We start from the raw sequence: 19,689 nt of genomic DNA, 5'->3' as shown, positions 1-19,689 counted from the left end.
CTTCTACAACTTTATAATATTAACCAGAAGTCAACAGCAAACACTGAACTGCTTATTAAAATACATACATCTGCAGTAATGTCATTGAACTTTGTGATAAAGGCATGTTTTACAATATCCACAGCAATTTCTGATGTAACCACCATACAGACATCTGGAAACAACACCCAGAGATGATCTATAAAGTAGGGGAGAAGAGAGACAATTAAATCTCTTAATATGAACAAAATCCATAATATCCTATCACAGGCTACCACAGAAACCTGCAATCTCCACAGGGCAAAACTATAATGTTTTCAATAAGTGATAATAGAGAACCAGCATTCAATTAATTATCAGAAGAGCCATATTTTATCCAGATAAAGGATAAGTCATTCAACAAGTATTTATTCTGTGCTTCCTCTGTGCCAACCCCTATTGAAGCGGGCACAGTGGCGAGCAGAGCCCCTGGCTCCCTTCCCGGACCAGCACGGGAGGACTGGTGGGATGGCTAACTAAGCAGGCTCCTTGGAAAACTCTCTGGCTGCCTTAATGTGATGGTAAATAACTACTAGGAACATGTGCTGAAGTCAACTGAACAAATTCTTTTCCCTCCTTGATCACTAAGACTTAAAGATACTGATCAATCATTTATTTCACTGTCATACAGATGTAATTTGTCAGATTTGCTCACCTTTACCGTATTTATTAAAATGTCAATTCAGTACCAAGTACCTGACCAAAAAATGCCGACAGATAACTTCCTTAGACCTTGAAGAAGGATATAAGAGTGGGACAGAGCAAGAAAAGGATCAGAATTGTTGGCAGGGACCTGTAGCAATCCAGCACCTGGGCAGCTGGAAGGTGGGGTGGAGAAAGCACAGCTGGGGTTCTGCCTGCTGACAAGACAAGGCAGTCTTAGGGAGTTTCACATCCTGTTGAGGTTTGGGGAATCAGGGAACCTCTTTCAACAATAAACTCTGCCACTGACTGGCTAGATGATGCTGGCAATTACCTAAGTTCTAGCTTCCTCATCTACAAGATAAAAGTATCTACACTTCACCATTATGAGAATTAAATGAGACAATGATGTAAAGTGCATAGCAAAGGGCCCAGCATACAGAAAAGCTTGTACTATTTTTATGTTGTTCATCATCTTGGGAATTTAGGGTAAGCTTCTGTAAGTGGTATTTGGTTTAAAAAAATTTTTTTAAAAACCTAAAAAAAACAAAAACAAAGAGTGAAAGAATGATGAATTTACCAACAAAGAAGTGTTCCTCTCATCATACTCGCAAAGAAAACTAAGATAACTTGTTGAAAGTCAAGTACAAATGAGAACACGACTTTAAACATCCAGTTGTCAGCAGGTTTAGGGATTACTGTCCTGGGGCGCAACAATACCGCTGTTTCGGGACTGCTGATCCCACACGGGCTCTGCTGGGACCAGCCACACTCGCCCGTTACTGCCTCTCATGGACATCCTGTTAGGTGACTTAGTTATAAAGCAAGAATCCAGCTATGCAGAGAATGTGTGTGTGTGTGTGTGTGTGTGTGTGTGTGTGTGTGTGTGTGTGTGTGTGTGTAGGAGGGGCTTTGCTACCACAGGTCAAGTAGCCTTTGGATCTATTCAGATGAGATGTCAAGCCACTGTTAAGATATACCATTTGATTTTATGCTTTCTACAAGAAAATAACTCCTGGAAATATATTTCCAAGATCATATATCTCATTCTACATCTGTTTCTGATGTTTCACACACACCTGAAAACTAACAAGTTATTAAATACCTAAAACATGCACGGCATTGGGGGTATTAAACTGCAAAACATGACTTCGATGCTTAAGAACAAGGTTATACAGAAATGTCAGACGTAAAAAATTCTAAATTACTTGAGATATCTGATCATTTCCCACCAAGCTGACTTCAGCACCACCAGACTGCGTTCTAATTACCTATCTATTTCCTCTATTAGCTTGTGATTCCTACGCACATCTTAGTCCTTCTTATCTGTGCCAGTGCCCAGCACATAACATATACTCAGTGAATGTCTGCTAGCTGAATGACTGATGAAAATTCATGGAATCTCAACAACTTCCTTGCCAGCCTTGATTCAGAGAGTGTAAGTAACAAAGTTTACTGCTTTACATTATATTTCTTTAATTTATCTTTATTCAAAATGCTAATTCATAGGCAGTGAATGAGTAAAAGATAAATTTTAGGAAAGAGTAAAAGTTCTTCTGGTGAACCCGTAAAATGAAAAAGATCTGACTGTATTTAGATAACCACAGCACACTACAGTTAGAAAAATCAGCAAAGAGGCTTGGAAGCTGCAGTGCTCGACAGGGTCCACTCACCCACTGGGTACACAGCTCTAGAGATGCTGTGTGGCTCACGGGAAATGACGGGCCAAACACTACGGCCCGTGGTCTGGCTCCCACCATACCACAGAGAGCACACTCAATCTGTCCTACTGGAACGGTTATTTCCAACACCCAAAGAGTTGAACAGCTAAAAATTTTGAAGTTTTCGGCAATATTCATTTTATTCCATGGAAGAGAATGATTTTTGGTTCAAGAGTAAAACTGGAAGGCACTGTATTTGTTAAGAGTTACTTACCTGGATTCCAAGAAAATTGTTCCATGTTTCTTAGACACACTATTAGCAAAAGCACATAATTTGTGAATCGTTCTTTAATATCTGAAAAAGAATTTAACATACAAATAGTAGATATATAACAAATTGTATATAAATAACAGAGTATGTATCTAAAATAACTTTTAGTCAGAGCATGATGAAATTATATATGTAAATGTGTGTAAAATTAATATATTATAAAATATATATAAAATGTCTGTAAAATTATATATAGGGTGGTGCTACGTTGGTAAGCCATCTACTTCTTTCACCAACATAATTCTAGTATGGAAATTCCAGTTTTCTACAGACTTCAAAAAATATTCAAGCCATCAATCTGCTCATATTGAGTCAGACTGCTCCTGTGGTCTTCGGGAATGTAAGAAAACTGTTTTCATTTTATAGAAGAAGAAATAATAGAAGAGTGTAAAATATAAGACTTTGGGTAACATAAAACCCCTGCTTCCCAGACTATTTCCGATCTGGTAAATAGTAAGTATGCAAGTACCGACCTGAGGAATCCTTCAGCTAAGAAAGTGCTAGTACTACAATAGCATTACTAAGGATATATGTGGAACTTAGGGGAATAAAACAAGCAAAAAATTAGGTTTCATGATATTTACAGTAAGTTACTAAGTATTCTGAGCTTAGTCTGAATGAATTTAATAAAAGCAAATAAGTAAATTCCTGCTAAAGGCTAGTTTACACATTTCACTTTTGAAGCTGTTATCTTCATCAGAGCCTAAGATACTATGTAACCAAAAAATGGAATGAAATAAATCTATGTCTGTGGTAAGTCTGGTACATCCATGTGTTGCGTCTATGCAATGGTAGGGCTGTGGCTAGAAGCCATCACGCATATAGTGCCCATCTCAAAAGCCTGTATACATCTGTCATTTCCCTAATAATCTAATATCTCAGGAATTCAACTGTGGGACCCCCTGTAGCCCTCTGCATTTCAGTTTCACTCTGAAGTCCTTCCTGGGACTGCTTTGTTCTTCCTTTCTGATTTCCACCTTTCCCTGTCACTCTAGAGCAAATGATCTGGACTTTTATTCTACAGCTAAACCTCGGCCTCTGTAAGTGAGCTGGCGTTTTCCATGTGTCTTCTTCCCTAAATTCCTGAACTCTCTCTAGTTAGTAGCAGTACCTCTTTTCTAGGGTAGCTCGGCTCCTAGCCCCTATTTGTGAGGAGTCTGAGCTGTACCTTTACTTCTTCAAAGGCCAGGGGGCACAATTTGCTGTTCTATTATGAATCCATAGCGTTATTTCTTACGAAATGCCACGTTCTGGGGTATAAGCTCACAGCACGGTGAGTCTCCAGGGGAAGGGCACAGGCGTGCCCCCTCGAAGGGCACTGCAGACTTGCAAGGAAGCACACTGTGGAGTGTAAAGCACACATGTTGTGACTAGTTCTAGATCACATTTTCAACTTATTCTGTGATTTCAAAGGGGAGTATAGGTTAAAAGAAGCTGAAAAAAGCCTGTCCTAGAATAATTTCCATCATAATCTAAATAAAATGTATTCCCTGCTACTTATGTATAGTTAACTGTGGGACTTAATTCATGGGACTAATTAAATTTGTCCATGTACTTTCAGTTGTAATTCTGTACAGTTATTCACAGAGCTGCATCTATATGTGTGCTAAGCCCTTTGGATTTCTAATGTCCATCAACAAATTTAGCGAAGAAATGTACTTATTTCTGACCTTTCCACTTTCCATGATACTGACTTGGTTCACTGCAGAATTATCTGGAAAGAAACTGCCTTGTGAAATTTCAAATAGTATTTGAGATAAGCCAACATAATTTTTATGAAGTCTTATATAATAAAACAAAAACAAGAGCAGTGTTTAAATTAATCATATCTGATTCTTGGACACATGGTAGCTGCCGGCATAGAGGAAACCTATAATCATTTCAGTTCTAAGAATACTGATAAAAGGGGAAAAACTCCATTTTATTAGGGGGATATTTAAGGTCAAATAGATTTTAGAAAAGCAGACTATTTCAAAATACTGTAGAGATTAATAAAAATTGATAAATTCTGGTAGATAAATGCAATTTTACACTATGAGGGACGTGAAAGGTGGTAAGTGTGAAGATTAAAAACACAATAAAAAAAGCACTCATTTATCAATCTAACTATGAAAATGAGGCTGCTATGTGGCTATTAAAAAATCCCACTATGTTTCATTCTTGTACTTTCACAATTTTATTTTTTGTACATTTAAATAATTTATAGAGATTTGACTTTTAAAATTTGAGCATCACTAAAGTACACCGAAATTCTGACACAGTTCCTCCGCAATAAAATAAAATCTTACATAAAGAAGTAAGATTTTTTAGAATAATAGATTCTAATAATGATAAGATGTAAATATGTTGTTGATTGAATGAGTTATCTATTTACAATATTAATAATGCAATCCACAACGTATTTACATCATATCTCATCTTCAGAACAGTTTTGACTTGGATTGAACTCGCATTAATTAAAAAGTGAAACTCCTACCAAAATGGGAATGTTTTCTCTTAATCTTTATTAATGAGCTTAAAAACACTGGTGATTAATGGTTTAAAAATATTTCTGATATTCAAATTATTAAGCTCCTTTTTCCTCTTCTAAGTCACCACTAACAGGGATATATTTTAACATATTTACAGTCACAATTTAAATGTGCAATGAGTGACTCTTTTATTTCCAACAGTCATTCAAATTAATGCAGGTACACAGGCTTATGTTAAGAGAGTTAAACAGAATCACCCTGAGCTGGAACCTGACTTCAGACCAATGTAACTCCTGCAGGATCTTTCTGAAGGTACAGTTCACATTGTCAGTGGGTTAACAGCTATGTAAAATATTTCATTTTAAGAACCCAGGTCAGAAAGGTCTAGGTTCCATACTCAGCTGGGGCTTACAATGACATGATGTGGAAGAAAGGACAAAATGTTAAAAGTTGGGTTTTATTAACTAAACTCTATTTCGTGTGTCCTCAGATAATTCCCCTAAAGACAATGTACAGTCAGGCAAGAAACTGAAAGGGATAAAGTCACTCTAAAATTTCCAAACCAAGTTTTCAACATTAAACTAGCATGAGGTACTAAATCTGATCCCATGCCATGTACACGGCAGCTCAGTTTTCCAGGGAAATTCACAGGGAAAGAAATAGCTGGTGTGTGACCGGCAGCATCCTGTGGCCTGGCTCTCATTTCACAGCTGCTAATGCATGTGGAGGAGGCAATAAACTCAGTCACCACGTGAAAGGCAGGCGGTAGTGACTCCTTTCCTATCCCTTTAATATCTGAGCACCACCTGCAACATCAGCGAGACTGTCTACGACAGATTTTTCTTTTTCTTACTTGGGAACAAGTTTTAAAAGCTACCTTAGGTAAAATTAGTTTCTTATAAAACTTGAAGGGAGACAGAAGGGGGTACAATGCAGATCACCCTGCATTGTAACGTGAATTATTTTACCTCTAACAAAAAGCAAAACTCTTCATGCTGATTACTAACCATTTTAAGCCAAAATATACTTCTGAATTTCTTATAGACTCACATGCATTGCTTGATTAATATGCTACTGTTTTCAGAGTTTTCTTAGAACTGAAATATTGAATTCCTTATCTTTCTAAGCTAAGAGATTAAAATTTGGGGGACTTGTTTATAAAAGAAAGGAAAAAGGGATATTAATTATATCAACATACTGGCGATAAGGTTGAAAATCGTTCACAATCTCCTCCTCACGATACATAAAGACTGAAAACCCTTACAACTTAAAGATCTGCATGTCTAGTTTAAAGCTCTACAAAGAGTGCCTACTCAAACCAGGTTATTAATTTAAATAGAAATAATATGATTTCTGCTACAAGTGAAATTCTTGTAGTTGAAGCAATATATTCTAGAGTTAACTCCTGAAGCTGAGAAGAGCATGCCCCTTCCCTCCTACCCCTCCCCTCCTCTTTCATTTCAAATGTAAAGAGCTTGGCAGCACACGTTTGAAAGAATATTACTGCACAGAACGACACTGTGCCAAGTGCCCTTCAGAGCTCTGAGATCTAAGGTCTATCACTGCTCCACAGAATTGTCTAAAGTTTTTCATTAGTTCTTTCTGTTCCTTGCCTAGTTATCAAATCTCCTATAATTCTAAACACTCCTTTGCTTTAATATATTCATATGCCATTATTTTCCTTGTCTAATATATGTATAGCAAAATTTATGTACCGTGAAATTTTACTTTTAAGTGTACAATTTGATTGAGTTTTGATGGATGAACAAGCTATGCCACCATTCCCATAACTAAAATATGAACAGTTCCATCACGACAGTAAGTCTCCTTGCATCCCTCCCAGTCAACCCCACCCCCAGTAAGTAATCACTCTTTTATTTCTATCATCATAAATTAATTTTATCTGATCATAAACCTCATAAGTATGAAATCACACAGTACGCACTTATTTGTGTCTGGCCTCTTTTCACTCAGCATAAGGCTTTTGAGATTCATCCATGTAGCTGAATATACACAGTTCTCTCTAACTGCTGAATAGTGTCCCACAGTGTAGATATACCAAAATTTATTTATCTGCTTTCTTCTTAATGGGAGGATTTGGGTTGTTCCCAGTTTTGGGCTATGGATAAAGCTACCATAACAATTCTTTACAAGTACAAGTCCTTTTGTGAACCTGTGTTCCCGCTGGTGAGTGATAGGGTAGGTGAATGTGTAACTGTGTAAGAAACCGCCAAAAGGTTTCCCAGAGCAGCTGCAGCATTTCACATGCACCATCAGTGCGGGGCCCTCCCCAGCGCCACTGACACACACTGGCAGCCACGGGACCAGCCATGCCAGTGGGCGCGTGACCTCTCACTGGCTTTTTCACCCCTGTTCTCCACCACGGTGCAAATGGCAACATGGTGAAAGAGATAAGTAATGTCTTCATATTCTTAGGAAAACAGTTTTGACTTTGCAGACTCCCCTCCAGGGTTCCATGGGCCACACCTTGAGAACCAAGACACTGTGCTGCTATGATCATCCTAACTACGTAAGATAAGGTTTCTGGGGATAAATTCTGTGCCCTCACACATCTTAGAATTAGAAAGGAGGCAGTAAGGCACAACTGAAAAAGCCGAGAACGAAGAGCCAATCTGAGGTTTATCATCAGATTTCTCTCAGTAGCTAAGTGAGTGACCTTAGGGAAGTCAAATTACTCTCTGTTTCAACTTTCACATCTGTAAAATGGAATAATATCAGCTGCTCCTAAGAAATTTCTGGATCAGTGAGAAGCTTCTGAAAGTATGGTAAGGTGCGATACAAATACCTGTAATTTTTTACTATCTTAAACATCCTGAGATTACAATAACCAAAATAATAATAAAAAAACTTAGTAAAGATGTTGAGAGAATAAAAGAAAGCACTGCTTAAGTGAGAGAAAACAGTGGCCCGTAGGAAACGTGACATTAGAGTTTCAGAATGAGTTACAAAATAATACTGCATAAAGCTGCAAGTAGAATCTGATTGTACATACCGCTATTTGACATTTGAAAAAGATTGTTCTTTTCAAACTTCTTGAAAACACTTCCTTTAATTTCAACAAACTGAAATAGTAAACACAAATATCATCTTCATCATTAACGCAGTTTTAAAAATGGACATGCTACATATAAAACTTCTTAGAGAATAACATTTAGAAAAAATAACTTTTTCCCATTCAGAATACTACTGTTAAAGTACCATATAACCTCAAAAATGTAAAATAAAATCTCATACTTACATTATTAGACATCATAATAGTAAGCAGGGACTTGTTGTGTGAGTTAAAAGCCACGTTGAGAGTTGTTGCCTGAACCATTATAAGGATTGCATGCAAAACTAGCAGTAAGTGATGTCAAGGAAAAAACTTGTCTGTTTTCAGTTTATATTAATAGATAATGCTATAAAATCTTGCAAGTTTATAATGGGGAAAAAAGATGACTATGCTTTCTAAATCAAGTCTTACGTTAAGTATTTTATTATCTCTGTAATTTCCCTATTAGCTATAGTTGATATAAATTTGATGGGATAAGATGTATGCAACTCATATGAAACAAAACAAAAGCAGAAATGAATCCAGTCATTAAGACTGTGAGTCCTGGAAAACAGTCGTCTTGTTCTTTCTGGATCTTTGGCATTTGGTACAATGCTTGGGAAATAGGATCTCAGAGAAGTTTATTAAATAAATGGAAAAAATTATGGTAAATACTGAAAGAAGAGACCTAGATATATACATTGTGAATTAAGATAATTTGCATTCTAAAATAGAAGAGAACACAAAGTAAAAGTTAGTCTGGAACTGATTTTCCTCTCTGGTTCTGCAGGTGGCGGGGAATATAATAAGAAATGTCTGATAATTAAGATTCTTCTTCAGATGTCATTTTTGAAGACATCCACAAGCTGCAGAATTATACTCATATTACATATGGAATAGTTTGTTTAAATTAGAACAGTAACTTTTTACTTCATTATACTTGGAACAAGATTTACTCTCCACAGAAATTTTTCCCACATAGTCCTTTAACTTCCCAAATATTAATCCAATTCTTTCAAGCATTGCTCTTTCAGAGACAGTACAGAAAAAAAAATCACATGACACATTCCTCTGAACGAGTCCTGATCCCATATGGATCTTAAGTGTAGGTATGCATGTGTGTGTAAATATACATACACACACGTGCACACCGTGCTATATAGTAAAGCATTTACTCTCCAAAAGAAAAGCTTTCAGGAGAGGAAGGAGGGAGAAATAAAAGCTCAAAAATTCCTCCCTAACCAATTTCAAATTTTATTTCTAGATGAATTGTATACATTTTAAGCTGAAGGTTAAAACAAAGAATTCATAGGTTTAAAGATAACTTCAAAAAAATTCTAATATATGTATGAAAGTTATATAGATCTATATAAATCTAAAATATGTATAAACATACTATCCCTTTATTCTAAAATCCTTCCTTATAATCAGTTACACTGAGAGCAGAACTATTTTCTAGCAGTTCAAAGGGTCATGTACACATGAGACTCTTTAAATTAATTTACAATTACAGCTGACCCTTGAACAACATGGGTTTGAACCGCATGAGTCCACTTATATGCATATATTTTTCAATAGTAAATACTACAGTATTAAATGGTCCGTGGTTGCTTGAATCCTTGGATACACAGGGCTAATTATAAGTTATACTTGAATTAGCCCCTGTGTTGTTCAAGGGTCAACTGTACTATTATAAGCAATTTCTCAAAAGATAGCAGAGGGTTCACATTAGTCTTCAGGATACGGACACACACACACACACACACACCTTTAAATCTGAGAAACAGCTAACCAAATAGAATAATGTAAAATATGCATTGATGGTTGGAATTTCCGAGAAGTCTAAAAGGATACAGACATAGAGAACGGCCATGAAAAAGTGAGGAATCACCCCGATGTGTGCTGTTTTTCTTTCTTTGGGCTCTGTTGCTGTCCAATAGAGAGCATCTAATATATCTTGTCCAAATGATGAAAACAGACGATCTGCTACCTAAAGAGAAAAATTTTGTTAAGGTGTTTCTCAATATTCCATTTGAATATGTTACTAAAATTCAGAGGTGAACTCAAATACTGGAAATCTCACTTTTTAAATCCTACTAGAAGGTAGGTTCCAAAAGAGAGCAGGATCTTTATTTACTTCTTCACTTACATTTCCTTATTCTCTGACACACAATGAGTGCTCAAGTTCTGTATTATCTGAATTAGACTTTGTCTAGTAAACTCTGTTTGTGACAAGGAAAGTTTTAGTAGCAAAAATAAAAGGGAGAGGATACATCAAAATCACAGTTCCTCTGGTTTTAAAACTCTTTGAATTCAAATTCAGGATTCAAACTTAAATCCTTTAGGACAAATATATCATTTGACCCACTCTACTCACACCTAATATCGGTAAATAACAATAGCTGTAATTTGTTTGAGGTTTATCATATAAGAATATAATAAGCAGATTTGCTTCCTAAAGACATTTTCAAGTTCTGATCTCTATGAATACAGTATGATAAATAAAGAGAAGCACATAAAAAAAGAAAAAAGGAGGGCTATTCATTCAGGATTCAGTCACATTCTAAGAGAGGACCTTCCCAGACCATCCAGTCTTTTGTGGCTCCCGTGGTCTCTGACGTATCACCGTGTTCTTCTTCATCACGGTTATTTATTATTTCCAAATACCTCCTTGTTTACTGCCTCTCTCCCACCTGCAGCATATAAGCTCCAGGGGATTAGGCTTTGTTCATCTCTGGATCTTCGGGATCTTGGCATGTAGGGAGTGTTGGCTGAATATTTGCCGAATGAAGGGATAAATCGCTACCATTTAGGGAGCTCCTACCACATGCCTGGTTTGTCTCATGTAATCCTGGTAATTGCCCTAGTATCTCCCTTTCACAGATGAGAAGCTGAAGGTTAGAGTCATTCAGCAACCGGCGGCCATGTGCAGGATAACCAGGATTGGGGGTAGTTATCTCTATACTAGAGCCTGGACTCTTCTACACTATGCTGAAACCACTCATCAACTCTAGTCTACAAAGTGAATAAGTATTTAAGCCACTTAGATCAGCAATTCATGGGTCCTTCTGCTTGCCCTGTTTCCTAGTAACGGTAATACCACCACCTTGTGAGAGGGCTGTGTAAATCAGGAGGCGTCTGCCTTAAGTTTGGGAGCAGGGAGAAGCCCGGTCACCTGCAATCCCCCGGGAGGGAAGGCATGGAGATTAGTGGGGTGCTGGCACGGAGAGCCACCCACGTGGCCGGGGAGGACAGGAGGCCTGGGCTTTTCCTTCTGTGGGAGGGCGGGGAGGGCAGGATGGCTACTCGGCTTCACAAACCACACCCACACTTGATGGGGCGAAGCAAGTGCGTGGCCTACAACCAGGAAGCTGGGGTGTGGTTTTAAATCATCCCAGTCAATGAATTAAGGACTAACCGGGACGGCTAGAGTTCTGCGGCTTCTACGAAGAGATGGAAAGCCCCCAGCTGCCCGGGCAGCGCAGCTTCAGGGCAGAAAGGCCAGCAGCCTCCACCCCACCCCACGTGTCTACTCGCCAGGACAAGCCCGTCTGTGACTAATTCAAAAGACAGGTAGACCTTACTTGTATCCCCAAAAAGTAGTATAGGAAAGTACAAACTGAGTCTCAGAGGTTAATTATATAACCCAGGTTGGCTTACTATCTAAAAGACTTATTAAGTTTCTGCCTATAAAGCAAAGCATGTTTTTCTTTGCTTTGTGTAACTGTTAATTTACATAAATGCAGATTTTCATATGATGACTGCTTTAAAGCATAGCGTACTTGGAAGACATATTGTATTCAAAATGTTAAGTACTTAGAGAAACTGGGAAATTGTTTACCTGCTTGGTGTGAAAATTCAAAAGCAACTTAAAATATAAATCTACTATAGCCAACATACACATAACCCTAAAAGTATCTTCATAAATTTAAAAATTCTAGCAAAAAGTATACATGGGTTTCCAACGAATTTGCAAAATATGTTTCTCTACCATTTGACAGTTTACATTCTCAAGGGAGCACTGACTCAGAAATGTCTAGGCAGCAGGTGCCCCTCTTCCCTACTTGAGGACACATTGTGCCCTGGGGACCTGCTACCCTCAACCCTCAGTGTGTCCCAGGACCGGCAGCACAAGCACCATCTTGTTAGAAGACGCCCAAACCTACTACATCAGAATGTGCATTTTAACAAGGTCGCCAATGACCGGATGAACACGGGGGGCCAGAAGCACCATTACCAGAGCCTGCAGGAAAGTGTTCTGTTCTGGAAGGCTTGGAGCAGTGTGCCACCGGCCAGGCCTGTGCGGGCTGGGGCGCTGGACTGCCTGGCGGGGAAATGAGGGCCCGGACGCACCTCGAGCATATTGTAGATGATGTAGAGCTTGATGACGGACTGGCCCCTAATCAGGTGATACATCATGGAGTAGTCCACATAGTGCATCATGAAATAGCAGATGACCAAAATGACACCCTTCAAGATGTCACACACCTGGGCAGGCTGAAGCAAACGTCTGTCCCTGAAATATATGAGAAGAAATAAAAATATGAGTTTTACCTTCTGTGTTCTTGAGTAAATAATCTTCACTGGACATACAGTGGCAAACAAAGGTAATGGGACTTAGGTTGACCTTTTAAAAATTTCAAACTAACAAGGAAAGTTATCCTGACTACTCAACAGTATGAAATTTTCTGCCCAAGTAGAGAATATAAAATATTAAACCAGAATTACTGCTAGAAGTGGGGAACCTAAACAAGTGCACACCGAAGGCAGGCGGCTGCTGATAGAGTGCTCGGAAGCAATGGATTTCCACGAAGAAGACGCAAGCCTCCCACCTCATCGGAAAGCCCTGGAGCCCACTGGCTCAGCCCTTCTTACGCACTGCTAGCGTTCTACGCGTGGTGTTCTGCACTTTGCACTTTCTATTGAACAGCGTAACAGATCTTTCCATGTCAGTTCATTAGGAACTCATATTTACATGACAGCGCAGTGCTCCACTGTGTGGGTGTATCATAATTTACTTAACATATCACTGACAGGTTTCCAGCCTTCTGCAACTATAAACCATGATGCAATGTACATGTCATGCCGTGTCAGTGAAAGTGCATCTATAAGATAAAGTCCTAAAACTGGAATCTCAGGGTTATGTTCACTTGACATTTTGATAACAGCAGCTGCGCTGCCCTCTGCAGGGGTTGTACCAATTTACACTTGCACTAGACACCTGTAAGCCCACGTGCATCAATTAGCATTTGATCAACTTTGGGATCTCTGCCAATGTCACTGGTGAAAAATTGAATCTAGTAGTTTCAATGTTAATTTCTCTCATTAGGAGACTGACATCTTCTTTATATATTTAAGTTATTTATACTGTCTGTGAATTCTCTCCTCACATCTTTTTTTTTTTATAACCTTTTTTTTTTTTGTTAATTAATTAATTTATTTTTTTATTTTTTGGCTGTCTTGGGTCTTTGTTTCTCTGCGAGGGCTTTCTCTAGTTGTGGCAAGCGGGGGCCACTCTTCATCGCGGTGCGCGGGCCTCTCACTATTGCGGCCTCCTGTTGCGGAGCACAGGCTCCAGACGCGCAGGCCCAGCAATTGTGGCTCACGGGCCCAGCCGCTCCGCGGCATGTGGGATGTTCCCAGACCAGGGCTCGAACCCCTGTCCCCTGCATTGGCAGGCAGACTCTCAACCACTGCGCCACCAGGGAAGCCCTCTCCTCACATCTTTCTCTTACTGGTTTGTAGGACAGCTTTTATATTACAAAAGTTAGCCGTCTATGACATGAGTCGAAAATACAGTTGCTCCTTAAACAACATGGGTTTGAACTGCACAGGTCCACTTATATGTGGACTGTTTTCAATAAATATGTACTTCAGTACTACGTGCTCTGCGACTGGTTGAGTCCATGGATGAGGAACCATGGATACAGAGGAATCTCGGACACGGAGGGATCGTGTATACGGAGGGCTGGCTATTGAGCATAGCGTCGGTGCCCTAACCCCCAGTTGCTCAAGTGTCAACTGTGGTTTTTTTCCTAATTAATACAAGCAGAATCATTCCTTACTTTTGAGGTCAGAGTATAAGGAGCTAAACCTAAATTGTGACTGGAAACGTCTTCCTAAGACACAGCAAAAAAATACATTAGAAAAGAAGAAATTTAAGACTTCTTTCACTGAACGAACGTAAAATTCCTGTGACAAGAATGGGAAAGGTGTTTTCTCTAAGTCGACTGCAGGCTGATTCCTCAAGATAGAAAATGCTCAGTCTCCTGCTTTGGCAGCTTTTACGTATGTATCGTACAATCAGTAAAAAGCCTGAATACTGGCATTAGGAGCTGCAGAGTCTCTTCATTTCTGTCCGTTGTGACAACACTTTAGGACCTACCTAAGGGGTGAGCTCCCTTTCCAGCGGGCTATTGGCGTCCTGAGCTCTCTACTTACTTGGTATTTCCTGGCTACCTATTCTCTCTGGAGCTCCTTCCTAGCCCTTGTCCACATTCAGATCGGGGGCTCTTTTCTTCCAAAGATCCTTGTAGGGTTCAACAAGGAACCCATAACTGCTACCCAGAACACTGCTCTGTAAGATAACAGTGAGGCATGCAATGCCAATTCTGCCAGATGTGTTACAGAACCTCACACTTGTTTTCTACAATACATACTGCATTGCGTACTACATTGTAGTATGCAGAGGTTTTCAGTCAGGTGTGAATTTGACCTCTTCACAGAGAGAATATGGAAATCTGCAAAAATCCTGAAAAGAGACAAATTCTGTGAAGACTGGGTCCAGGGAGGGCTAGCAGAGGATGAGAAGACACTGGGCTGAACCAACGAGCTAGAAGGAGAGATGGGTCAGAATAGTCCAAGTCACACCACGTGCCCAAGTCATACCACCATGGCACAATAAGCCGAGGGAAGTTATTCTTAGTAGTTGAAGTTGAAATCTTGGGAAAAACTGCCTCAAGGACAAAGCTGATCAATCTCTATCATCATTTTTCTGTCCCTTTCTGTCTCCAGTGCTGTTCCTCTCTCTCCCTGCAGACTCTGGCCCTTTTCTCCTCATGAAATCCAGAGTGAGCTGCATCTCCCATCTCCAAACACCTAGCCCAGAACACAGAACTCTGCCAAGGGCTGTTCAAATATCGAGGTAATTCGCTGCTGGACCCCAAGATAAAAAATGGAAGCGGTATTATATTTGTCAAGAGTTGGAGGTAAACATATTTTTAATTCAAACAATGAGTAGAGGAGACATTCTGAACACTCTTGGGCTCCTGGCCCGTGTGCCTGTCTCCTCTGGGATGGCCAGGGTCAACCCGAAGCATCAGCCAGGAGTGCACACCCACCTCCCCCTCAGAAGTGCTGGCACAGCTGAGCATATGCTGAAAAGCACAAATCACCCATAGTCAGGGTCCTTTGTGTTTAAGAACTAGAGGTCATGTTTTATGAACTAAAGAAAACGATATGAACAAAAAGTAGGGTGGTATTAATGAATCTGCATTAATTACCAAAAAGATTTAGATAACTAATTAAAGTAGAAATCTATACTTAGAGCTTTTGGTACTAGATTGGCATCTACTTAGTTAACTGATCTCAGTCAAAGCACTTTATTTAAGAGATAAAAGGATTTTTAATACATATCTGTCCAACTTTGTTTCTTTATAAACATTTGCAACGAAGGAACAGTATGTTAGTGTATCTAAGGAGGAATATTATATTTGATACAAGTCATTGTTAGAAATTAGCTACCAAACACTGGAAAGCTGTCTCCCCAAATAACGTAATACCACACATTTTAAACCAAGATGATAATAAATTAAAATTTTTAAATTTTAAGTAAACAACTTTAATTTAGCTTTCTTTTGCTTAGGATTAAACCAGGCTGTAAAAATAGTGGAAGAGTTGAAGAAACACCTTATGCTACAATCCACAGGTCCTATGAGGCAGGCACCATTCTAGGCACTCGGCACGTATCTGTTCTAGTTTCCACGACAATCCTATGAGATCCTATGAGGAAGGTACATCACCATCCCAATTTCACAGATGACGCAAAGAGTATCAAGAACATGCCTGCAGCTGCATGGTCAGGAATTAGATGTGGGGGACCAGGGATCTGACCCTCTGCATCTGGCTCCAGAAGGCATGTTCTCACTCCCGTCTGTCGTCCCAGACTTTTCTTTAAAAGAACTTTTAAACTTACAGGAATCAGCAACTCAGTATCTTTTATCTTTCAGCATAATTTAATACTGTATAATTTATCACTGTACTGTCATCTCATATGGAAAAATTATTGTGCTAAAAACCAAAAATAGCTATAATTTTTCGTTTCTAAAAAGAGGGAAAAAAGGACTATTTCCACTGGATCTGTGCACTGCTTTCTGTGCACTCTCTGCTTTGGTGAAAATTTTCCATTGCTTACATCATAACTGGGTGCTACAGAGATGACTCTGATTTTCTCCTTAATTTCAAAATTAAGGGGATTTATTCAAATAAAAAAATAAAAGCAGAACTCTTAAGAAACAAGAGTCTTGTTTTCATATAAATTTCCCTGTAAATGAAAAAGGAAAGTTGCAAAAATTAAAAAAAAAATCGTTTCTAAGGGGGCATCACAGCTTCTCTGAGTAAGAAAAGATCTAACCTCAAAATAAGTTCAGCTGGTTAAAACAACTTGAACCAGTTCCAACATTTGTTTCCTTTTCTGCCAGGACATTTTTGGATATGATATATGATAAGTATTTCCAACTCCATAAGAAGCTTATCTACAGCCCTGCCAATGAACTCTGAATTGGTTTATGAACAATACTTTCAGGCTGAAGCTCTTCCTTATAAATGCCTGTTAAACGGTGGTTACTGGCAATTCGTTTTGCAAGCACTGAAAATCCCACACTAACACATAAACAAGTGGAGGAAGCTGTTGGACAAAGTGAAAAACCCACTAAATCTAATTTACAGCTGGCTGTCAGTTATCACAAGACAAGTAATATTAAACAAGATAGTCAACAGAACTTAAAAATTGTTTTAATTTTCAAGTTAAGCCACTCTTACAGAAATTAAATTGTCTACATTTCTAAATTTTATCTTTTGGTCTTTCAAATACTTTCCCTGGATTTGCACAATTACCGAATAAAGTGACCCAGTTGTTTCAAGGGCACTTTTGGGGTACAGAATGATGTAGTAAACCCAGATGATCAGGTGTAGGCTTTTTCTGCACCCTGTTCAGCAGAAGGTACTATGCCAACTAAGATTAAAGTAAAAACTGATAGTGAACAGAAATAGATCAGGAAAGAAGAGGAGGCAACACAAATGACTAAGAGAACTGGGATAAGCCCTGCCTAGTTAATTTTCAAACTGGTGTTGAAACATGTCAAGGTGTCAGCATGAGCTACTTCATTACAAAATACGCAGACTGGATCTTTCTTTTTTTCTCTCTTTGTCTTTTAACATTTTTAGCTATTTGTGGTATAACTGAAAGAATGAAGATATACAAGCACTATTGAAAAAAACGTGAAATATTAAAAATGGTCTCCATTTCTGAAAGAGAAGTCGTTTTATAATTTTAGAGTAAATTGGAATAAAGTATTAAGATTAAGATGTTTTCCTTAATTAGGAGACTGAAAATTTTAAATCTTAAGTTTTTGCGACAGACAGTAGAAAAATAATTATAAAAGCTTAAACTGAATGACTAAAGCGTTCCTTGGGCTTTGAAAATAATTTCAAACTATACTAGGAAAAAACCACTGGTTTTATAAGCTATGTTTGGTGTTCGGAGGATGCAAAATAAAAAACTGCTCACATTGAAGGGCTCAGCTGACTGATGTGGCATTGGGAATGAAGTACTTGATGTCAGGTCTAGTCCGACATGTATAATTAAAGATCATTTTATCAAGTGATTTTCTTATGTTAGATGAGATCATGGTGAAATCCTGCACAAATGTGGACAAAGCTTTATGACCAAGTAAGGACAGGGAACCACATTTTCTTCAGTATGTGTCCATCTCCAAATGGTTATGTCTGTATTTTTTCATTATAATCAGTATTCGTTTGTACTGATGTCAATTTGGCCGAGAGTATAGAAGGAAAAATCAGGGTTTACTCACCACAAGGAGTCCCTGTGACACCACATTCCATTCTATAAAGGAAGTGAAAGTGCTCCTCCCTTCGGTCTGATTTACGAGAGAGAAAGAAAGAGAGAAGGTTGTAATGTTGCTACGCTACTTAGAGCGTCATGGTGAGGAAACAGGGGACAATAAAACCTGAGGTTAGGAAGACTCTCTAACAAATATATTGCTCTCTACAAATCAGCCACGTAGACCAGCCCTGGTAAGAGGAAATGACAGACGTACTTGTTTCCCCAGAGAAAGTTACCAAGAGCTCTCCCTACCTGCGCGACAGGGGTGGCATGAATCACTCAGGCCAAAAATAAGGCTTACATCTAAAAAGAGAAAAATCTATTATGTATATGTGTGTGTGTTCATATGTGTGCAGTTAATTTTAGGTAGAACTACCTTGGAGGAGGTAAGGCATACGGAGGAAACCCAATGGGTTAAGAAACTCTCAAGCATTTGAAATTCATAATTCTTTGGGAGATGAGAGCTTTCTGTGGGGTAAATTCTCAAAAGAAAAAGACACCATTGCCTCTTAAAACCAAAGAAGTACATAAAGCCTCAAGTAAGAGTTATGCCTAAAACCAAGGTGAGATATCAGTAAAATTTACTTGCACATATTTTATTTGCCCCAATAGTAAAAGAAAAATACTCTAGCATTTATTACTTAAACCTACTCTACACTTATTACTGTCTAAAATATTTGAGCAAAGTTTTCAAAACTATCAGTTCCTGGCACCAGATAGTATTGCTTTTCTCTACAATCTCCCTCAACTTTTAACTCAAATGTGACTGAGGCTTCTACAACACAAAATGAAGCCACAGGTTGGAGGAGGAAAAAGAATTCAGAAAAAATGCCAGGTAAATTAAAAACACACATACAACTGGTTATTATTTATTTATTCTATAAGTAAATTTGGAAAAAATAATGTTGGGTACCTCTTTAGCATAATATAGAGCAGTCTACTTTTCTAAAAAACAAAATACTTTCATTCTTCCAAGAAACAAAGATACTTCATATAATGAATCAAAACTTAATTCTGATTTTCATGTCCTCATCATTAAAAAAATTATCTTAATTCAAGAAGTTTCTCAAATGTTTTAAAAAAATTATACTATCCTGAGAAAGAGGGAAGACAGACATAAATCAGTTGGCTTTTAAAGAATCTGGATGTATTTCTTTATTTTAGTCTACAACAAAATAGTTAAGGGCAAAGATTTTTCAAGACTGCCAATTCATTAGCAATAGTTTTCACCTAAATATTCTTGAAATTACTAAGGACAGTTGTCAACTTTTTATGCAAGCAGTGCACCCTTTGCAGAAAACACACACACAACTACCGAGTCAAGAAAATTACCCTGCCAACATCTCAAAATGAAAAATATTTTAACAGGGTCAAAAGCTGGCAAAATGTCC

The 19,689-nt window shown here is 38.4% G+C and overlaps 1 protein-coding gene across 1 annotated transcript in view; it reads right to left on the bottom strand.

Moving 5' to 3' along the window:
• The window catches only part of TAPT1 (transmembrane anterior posterior transformation 1), a 60,970-nt gene that overhangs the window by 13,634 nt on the left and 27,647 nt on the right, over positions 1 to 19,689 (bottom strand). The window contains exons 4-9 of the mRNA XM_059923301.1: positions 12,529 to 12,691; positions 10,030 to 10,165; positions 8,383 to 8,480; positions 8,137 to 8,206; positions 2,596 to 2,676; positions 69 to 178 (exon numbers count right to left, since the gene is read on the bottom strand). Coding sequence (XP_059779284.1) covers positions 69 to 178; positions 2,596 to 2,676; positions 8,137 to 8,206; positions 8,383 to 8,480; positions 10,030 to 10,165; positions 12,529 to 12,691 — 658 coding nt within the window. The remainder of the gene's footprint in view (positions 1 to 68; positions 179 to 2,595; positions 2,677 to 8,136; positions 8,207 to 8,382; positions 8,481 to 10,029; positions 10,166 to 12,528; positions 12,692 to 19,689) is intronic.

The sequence above is a fragment of the Balaenoptera ricei genome, chromosome 5 (genome assembly GCF_028023285.1).
Source record: "Balaenoptera ricei isolate mBalRic1 chromosome 5, mBalRic1.hap2, whole genome shotgun sequence".
Classification (NCBI taxonomy): domain Eukaryota; kingdom Metazoa; phylum Chordata; class Mammalia; order Artiodactyla; family Balaenopteridae; genus Balaenoptera; species Balaenoptera ricei.
The sequence above is the reverse complement of the archived record's forward strand: the minus strand, read 5'-3'. Positions and strand labels throughout refer to the sequence as shown.